The following is an 8912-nucleotide window of genomic DNA, read 5'->3' on the forward strand; positions in this document are numbered from 1 at the left end:
CCCAGCAGAGAGAGGCATTTCTCCTGTGGGAACAGTTTTGGGGATACTTCTATTTGTATCAATTTAAAATCCGCCAGCTAAAGATAAGATCGCATAGTTCAAAGGAGGTAGAAATAAATGGCTGAAATCACTAGAATCCACACTAGAGCTAAAAGAAGAGGCATATTTGGCTATTAGCACCTGTGCAAACAAGCTGTCCTTTCAGAGTAAATTCACAGAGGAGAGCATTGGACCTCAGGCCCTATCCAAATATTCATTTATTCCATAATGAACACATTCCTTTGGTTAATGGGGCCAATCCAGAAAGACTAAACAATTATAGATAGTCCTCTAGCTACATTAGCTTGATGTAGTAAAAAAAAAATTGTTTTTGTTTTACAGAAATACATTACCTTGGCCAAACTTTGACTCACAGGGAACAAAATACGTACATTGCTCCAGTGACGCTTCACACTTGCAATATAACATTTTATGTACTGTGAAAAATGCACAGGCAAGGGGGTAGAAAATGTACAGACAAAAGAAAAAGGAATGTTAATGTTAACTGTCTTCAGGTCTCTCTTACTGGTTGATTTGAGTATTCCAAAAGGGGAGAGGTAGAGATTAAGCTACCAAAAAAAGATGTAGAATAAGAAAAACACAATAAGGAAATATTAAGATCCAACTCTAAAGCATAACAAGAAAAAGAATCTTATATGCCTAAAATAATCACGTTATAGCAGGCTATGTGCATTTTTTTTCTGTAATGACAATGGACACAAAACCCTGGATAAACCCATTCTCTTTTTTCCCCCCTTTCATCAGCCATCAGTAGCCAATCGGGCCATGAGAAGAGTTAGTTCAGTTCCATCTAGAGCACAGTCTCCTTCTTATGTTATCAGCACAGGCGTGTCTCCTTCAAGGGGGTCACTGAGAACTTCTCTGGGTACTGGATTTGGCTCTCCGTCAGTGACCGACTCCCGACCACTGAACCCCAGTGCATATTCCTCCACCACATTACCTGTTCAGCGGGCAGCATCTCCGTACTCTGCACAGAGACCCGCCTCCCCAGCAGCTGTACGTCGGATTGGGTCAGTCACTTCCCGGCAGACTGCCAATCCCAACGGACCAACCCCTCAGTACCAAACTTCTGCCAGAGTGGGGTCCCCACTGACTCTGACAGATGCACAGACTCGAGTAGCTTCCCCATCCCAAGGCCAGGTGGGGTCGTCGTCCCCCAAACGCTCAGGGATGACCGCCGTACCACAGCATCTGGGTCCCTCACTGCAAAGGACTGTTCACGACATGGAACAATTTGGACAGCAGCAGTATGAAATATATGAGAGGATGGTTCCACCTCGACCAGACAGCCTGACAGGTGAGTACAAGGGGACAGCACTCCGTAAAGCCCAGTGAGGAACTCGTCATTGCAGCCGTTCTTGAACAAAGCAAAATGTGGAAAAAACTCATGTTTATCTCAAAATTTACACTGCATACTTCAGGCTTACTTATCTTTCAGGGTCTGTAATTCTTAATGCATGAAATTACATACATTTATATCATCAGAACTCCTTTGCAATGATTACATTTTTCCCCTTCACATTGTTTGTTAGGTATAAAAGGTACTTTTTTGCATTTTAGAAGAATTGGAATTCTAAGCTGTTTGTTGGTTGCGGTTTTGTTTTTTTTTTTTTTCTTTAATGAAAGATTTTTCACCAGCTACGCCTCCTCAAATCCATAAGTTATGTAGATGATATCAGAATGTCTGTTTAAATATTTAATTTTTCTAAATGCTTTAATAGTTTAGACTATAATATGGATTTTTCTCATCAACTGCTGTATTTTAGCATCCGAGTGGGAAATGCACAAAACTGATGAACTGCCTTCAAACGCCACTCAAATTAAATCAGAAAGACATCAGCCAGGTCCTTGATTTTACAGCCATTCTCTTCAGGCTGTTTTCATGGAGGGTTTCCTACATAATGTATAGACATTGTTCTTTTTATTAAAATGAAATTGATCTTTAACCAGTGTTTAAAATTATATTTTTAGAATAACATACACAGTGGTAAAAAAAAAAATTAAAACTATTCAAGAAAAGATGAAATGAGATGTGAAAGCCTCAAGCTCCTCTTTACCCTCACCCAGTCCCATTCACCAGTTGATGTATCTTCCAGAATGTTTGTTTACATGTATAAGTGTATATTATATACATATGTTCATTCATTGTGTTTTCTTTAATGCTGATTGAATTCTATAATATATATTTTGTGTTTTTTTTTTTAATAAATCCGAGAGCTTCACATCCTTCTCAGTAAATTCCTAAGACCTAATTTTTATAGATCTATTATAATTTCTTTAGTCACTTCCCTATTAATGGACATTTAGGTTTTTATTTTTAGCTGTTAGAGACAATGTTGCCATATATTTATGCATTTTTATGCCTATATACTGAGATAACTATGGGATCCATTTCTTAAAATAGAATTGCTGCATCAAAATATGTGCGTATTTATTCTTAAATACTGTCAAATTGCCCTCCAGGAAGGTGGCACAGATTTATATTTCCACCAATAATTTGGGTGTGCCTGTTTTTACTACACCTTAACTAGCACTACATATTGACAAAGTGTTTCATCTTTGCCAATATGGTAGATAAAAAGCTGTACCTCATTGTTTTAAATGACCTTTGCTGAGTTATGAAGGAGGTTGAAGATTTCATACATTTTCAGCCATTTTATTTCTTTTCTGCAAACCACAAGTTCAGGTCTTTTGTCTATTTTTATAATTTGTTAAAGCTTTTTATATTTGAAATAAATTAGCCCCTCGTAATATACTTACCAAGTATTTTTCCATTTTGTAATTTGCATTTTGACTTTGGTTTTGGTATTTTTTATTCACAGAATTTTTTAAATATTTTTTGTGTAGCAAAATTAATATCCTTATGGCCTCTGGGAAAACTAAAGCCTTTTTGAGATTTTCTAATCGAATAATTTTACATGAAGAATTAATGTGGAACTTGATTTTGAGCTCAAAGAAATTCCTAGTGGAGAAACCACCTCTTTTTCATTCAACCATCATAGGAGTGTACTTGGCTTAGATACTGTCTGGCATGCCTCTGAAAAGTATGCAGCAAAGTGCGTTAGGAATCATTTTTGAAATTCTGTGTCCCAAGGAAATCTTAAAAGAAAAATAGTTCTGAAGATTTCTGTATTCTTCCCTGTGTATGTATAGCTGTGCAGTAATTTGTGAAGAGTGAAGTGGAAATTCAGGAAAAGAAGTGAGCACGTAAACACTGTCTTCATGTTATCCCCGAGATGGATGAGCTCCTTTGGTTTAAAAAGTCTGCTTCTTCGACAATACAAGTGAAATTAGACTTTATGTTTCAGGGGGAGCGGGGAGGAATTATACCCAGCCTATCCCAGATTTTTTTTCCCTAAAATACTACAATCCTCAGAAAAAGCAAAGGATTTCCTTAAAAATGTTTCTCATCTGCCTGCCCACTTGTTCTGAATGTGGATTCTATTTTGTGAATTTCCTTTTTCAATTCTTATTTCAGAAAGCAATATCATTTTTTTTGCTATGATTCTTGATTTCAAAAGATTAATAACCTAATTTATAAGTTTGAAGCAATATCTTATAATAGATTCAGACACTCGGATATTTGCTAATCATAATTTAAATGATACAATGTGTGTATAAATTAACTTCCTACAACAAAAAAATATATCTGCTCTAAAATTTTCACTTTAGCCTAATCATAGCATGTCAAGAAAAGTCTGGAGAATACAAAGAATCTATATTTGGAAGACAAATTTATGTTTATTTCCAGTGTCTTAAATATAAAGGTTTTAAATCACAGAGAACATATCATTGTAATAGATAAACTTTTAGATATTTATGGAATTGCAAATAGAAACTATTGGTTAGATAAATATTAATGTGGAAGATCAGTGTTTTATTTGGAGGGAGTAATAAGGTTATTAAAAGTTAATCTGTGGAAATACTTGTGGAAATATTATTTCTAATAATTATAGAATGTAATTACTTGTCTTCCAGTTTAAAAAATACTAAATTATAGTGGGCTTTCTACACATAGACTTTAACTTAATCTATAGAGGCTATGTAATTCTGTAAATTTTTAAATGTTAATCTATAGGACTGTGGGTTTTTTTTTTTTCATGCATGAGCAGGTAAACAAAAATAGAAACAGTCACTGTTAACGTTACTTACAAAGATTTCTAATACCACAAAGTGCTTCACTCACTATAATTCTGTCTTTTATTTCCCATTGTAGTCTGTGACATATGGTAATTTCAACTCACTAGTAGTCCTATAACAAGTGAATATTTCCTGGATATTTTTCATAGTTCTAAGTAAGCTCACTTTGTTACCTTTCCCATGAAATTACAGTAAATGCTTACAAAAGTTTTCATTTTGTATGGATTCCAGGTAAGAAGCCAGCCAAGTCTTGCACTGTGAGAATATAACAATCTAATAACGGTACAGAATGCTTTGTTCTTATTTCACATTATCATGGGGTGGTGAGACCACCACCAGTGCTCAGCTTGCCTTTTGCCAAGTGTGAGCGATGTTGAGAGTCTCATAGTGAATCAAGAGTGTTTGTGGCCCTACTGATTGTTGACTTAACACCTTGTATTGGTAAGATTAGTAAGGACTAGCCACATTTACCTGCCTGCTTTATGTCACCATTAACAAAAACAATGTCTACACTATTTTGTTCAATATACGCATGGACTCCATGAAAGAGAGTTTATACTCTGCTAAGAAGAATGAGAAATCTGCTAGTGCATAATAAAAAGCTGAAATTCTCAAATGAGAACTGTAGACTAACAATCATAATATGATCTTTAGAATTATAATGGCTTCCATGGACCCCTGATGGGCTAACCTTGCCTATAATTTTGTTTTCCGAGGGCTCTGTCGAGTTCAAGGTTTCTCACACCACTTCTCATTGACTCTTGAGGGAGAGCCATGTCCAGTGCTGAGTGTGCATTGACAGAACATTGACCTGGGGTTTCCCCTCAGCCCTACCAGACAGTACCTCTGATGGGGATGTGTCACATTTTCTTCTGGGCTCTTGGTTTCCTTGGTTTTCAAATGAGAAGGTTTGGCTGAATAATCTCCCAATTATAAGATTGTTTAAACTTGTGATCTTTATTTAGCAAGTGGGGAGCCACATGGGTGCAGCTAAAACCCACATGGGTGCATTTAATTTCTTTGCATGTACTTTTCTGTCCAGGGTAGGTAATATTCATTCATTTTAGAAGTTTTATATATTAACTGTCTTGTTACCCCTCACTAAGCAACATGTAAATATCACTCACACTCAGGCCCATTTGCCTTTAGTTGTGATATGATTAACTGAGCTAATAGAATGTGAATGATGCTCTCTTTTTGTAATTAGTTACTGTGTTAATGATTTGCAATCTCTTTAAAAGCAAATATATGCCAACTAACTTCAGATGTGTTTGTGTTTTCTCTTGCTCATATTTGGAATGTAACTATAGTTGATATTCTTTCCAAGTGACAGATTTTACTTACCAGTGATAACAAATCACAAACTTCTGCGTGTCATAGTATAGAATGTACTAATTCACTTTTATTAAGAAAATAAAATGTTTGGGTTTGAAATCTACTTTTCCATCACAAGTCTCATGTGTAAACATTAGTTATTAGCAATTTGAATGAAAGAATTTTTCAAATGATTTAATATTCATGTACTAACTTTATACTTTTCCTTCACACTAGAAAGAAGGTAAACAATCTGGTATGTGGGTTCCTATAAAAACAATTTTTTTAAAGAAAAAGGAAAAATACAGTGATATTAATAGTAAAATAATAATATACTTAATAAATGTTGTTAGTTCACTGATTACATTTCAAATTTTGTAGCATACAATTTCATGTTTTCCTATAAAAATTATGGGTAAATTAATTGAGAGACATATTTCAAAACAATTCTTGAACATTAGCCCTTCACTATTATGTAGGTGTTGTCTTTGGTGTTGGAATTTAAAGAGTTGCGGGACATGGTGGACCTCGTCCCCAGAGAGCTGACTATCTACTTGGTAGGGCAAGGCAGTTCTGCAGGGCAAGAAAAGAGATTGGCATGAACCACTGTGTGTATATGTTTTTAACAATGAAAATCATTTGGTGAAAGAAGACATTCTCTGTTTGGTTACCATGATAAAACAGCTTACAGTTGAGGGAATGAATTCAGAGTATCAAATCATTTAATAATTTCTTATTATTTTTTCTTAGAAAATTTACTTTTGCTGCCAAGAGAAAGTTTTATTCTAAAAATGTATATGGTGTCCTTTTCATATCCAGCATTCTTCCTTTGTAAAACTCACTAGGTTTGGTGTTTAGACTTAACATTTGGTCCTCTTGGTTGAGATTATCATTAGGACTTTTAATCTCACCACAATTTTCTCAGTTTCTTAATGATGTAATTTTCCTGCCCCTAGGCTTGCGGAGTTCCTATGCTAGTCAACACAGCCAGCTTGGGCAAGACCTTCGTTCAACTGTGTCTCCAGACTTGCACATCACTCCCATATATGAGGGGAGGACCTATTACAGCCCAGTGTACCGCAGCCCAAACCATGGAACTGTGGAGCTCCAAGGATCACAGACAGCATTGTATCGCACAGGCTCAGGTGAGCATCAGCTCTGTTTAGCTGGTTTCCCAATTTCGTGGGCCCACGAGTAGAAGTATTTCATTGGGATCAGTTCCTGGTTAGAATGGAGTCACATTGTCCCTTTGGTTGTCAGAAAAGCAGCTGTAACAGCAAATGAGCAAACAGTAAAGAAGAACTTCATTTCATACATGTTCATAGGTGATATATTTTTACCTTCGTTTAATCTGATCGTTGAATATAGTGATTATACTGTTAATTCAAAAATAAATTTATAGAACTATAAATCTGCCTTTGGGTTAGAAGGATATTAGATATAGAAAGAAAAGCCTTTGTTAGAATATTTCTTTGTCATTTTTGTCACCTGGAATGTGTATTTAGAGAAAATCCCTATATAAGTTCCTTGGCTATTTTTGACTTAGCATAAATAAGTAGCCCAAGTGTGTATTTGGTGTTACTCTTTTTTAAATATTGTATTTCCTCTGAATGCTTACGTATATAATGTGAAATAAATATCTTTATGATGGACTGAATCTGGGACAGATTGCAATAAAAGCATTTATAAAAATAGAGAACTGGTACATCACACACTTGCACACCCCCATCCTCACGTATATGCCACACCATAGTGGCCGATAGAATAAAAGCTGTAGCTCATGGCCACATAAGCTGCCAGGTTGTGCTGCTGGTCTGATTCATGAAGTCTCAAGAGGCCCCTATTTTTTTTAAGGATTTATTAACATGCCCACAAATAAACTCCAGGTAACAGTGATAACCCCCTAAAGGCACAGCTCTAGGAGTCACATTTCCCAGAACACTAGGAGGAAGAAGACTGTATTTGAATTGGTTCTTTGCCAAAACTGAGAGTTTGGTCCACTGGGATTTTTCTTCTAGTAGAATGTATCAATTTTTGATAGAATGTTAGTACAGAAATATTTCACTTGTTAGGTTCTGTATATTGAGGAATTTTATTAATAGGATTAAGAAATAATGCTGTTAAAACCTTTTAATTGCAAGAGGATTATGATACAATCATTGGAGGGATACCTACTGTCAGAATTAGGAAAGATGTTAAATACAGTATACACAGTACTTTTATACATAGCGTCATGCAGTAATTTAGGAGTGTAGCTATAGATGAATTTGATATATCAGTCTTCTTTCTTGTGAAGTAAATTTTCTGGTGTTATCAAAATCCACAGATCCGTAAATAAAACATATACCAAAATAAGTAACCTGTATACATTAAGTGTTCAAAGTTTGATAGTTTCAGTGTTTTACAAATTAGATTAAATATCTTGTTCTTTATTGCTGAAATGAGATTATAAAATTTTGTCATTTCTAAGACTAGTTTAATTATTTTCGTATGTTCGTCATGCAGTTTTGTTACTGAATTTAATAAACATTAAGAACTGTTATGTAAGCAGATTTATAGTTTGATTTTTGCTCTTTCCTGCTAATATGATATAAATGTTGTTAGTGTATATTAAAAACTGAAGTGCTTTTTTTTAGCACTAATGAGCTAGATTGGTAAAATCTAAAAGTAAACAGGTTCTAAAATTGTTAAAAACTACAATTCTTCTTAACATTAAAAATATTTTGACTTTGAAAAGTATCACTTCATGGAAAGCATACTAACTTTTATTAAAACATTGGTTGTCTGGTAGGTGTTGGAAATCTGCAAAGGACGTCTAGCCAACGAAGTACCCTTACATACCAAAGAAATAATTATGCTCTGAACACCACAGCTACCTATGCGGAGCCCTACAGGCCAATACAATACCGAATGCAAGAGTGCAATTATAACAGACTTCAGCACGTAGCACCGGCTGATGATGGCACCACGAGATCCCCATCAATAGACAGCATTCAGAAAGACCCCAGGCAAGTACTAGTTATGGATCCCCAGAATGCTACCATATCACAGAGTCAACCAGTTCCTTCATGGACATTTTTTCAAGTTGCCAAGTTTATTATAATATCAGTAACTCCTTATCTCTAAGATTTCCAGTTGTATTCCAGCACTGTAGGTCATTGAGGTTAATTTCATTTTAAAGAAGTCATTTCAATGCTTTAATAATAAGTTAGAGGGTGCAAGGGTCTGTGTGAATATCTGCAGTATTCATCATTAAAATACTTCACCAGGGCAACTACTTGGGATAACCTCTTGGTCTGAATTACACAAAAGATTTTAAAGCACCATTTTACCCCTTTTCCTTTATCCTGACTGACTTCTTAGATGAGACTTCAGAAAATGCATGTGTTTGTTTTAAA

General features: G+C 35.2%; 1 protein-coding gene across 15 annotated transcripts in view; it reads left to right on the forward strand.

Annotated features, from left to right (window-relative positions):
• Positions 1-8912, forward strand: part of PKP4 (plakophilin 4) — a 222404-nt gene that overhangs the window by 166566 nt on the left and 46926 nt on the right. For all 15 annotated transcript variants that reach the window (XM_006921099.3, XM_015596613.2, XM_015596614.2 and 12 more), the window contains 3 exons: positions 805-1357; positions 6471-6659; positions 8306-8522. In XM_006921099.3, the coding sequence (XP_006921161.1) occupies positions 805-1357; positions 6471-6659; positions 8306-8522 (959 nt within the window). The remainder of the gene's footprint in view (positions 1-804; positions 1358-6470; positions 6660-8305; positions 8523-8912) is intronic.

This window comes from Pteropus alecto, unplaced genomic scaffold (genome assembly GCF_000325575.1).
Source record: "Pteropus alecto unplaced genomic scaffold, ASM32557v1 scaffold3, whole genome shotgun sequence".
Classification (NCBI taxonomy): Eukaryota; Metazoa; Chordata; class Mammalia; order Chiroptera; family Pteropodidae; genus Pteropus; species Pteropus alecto.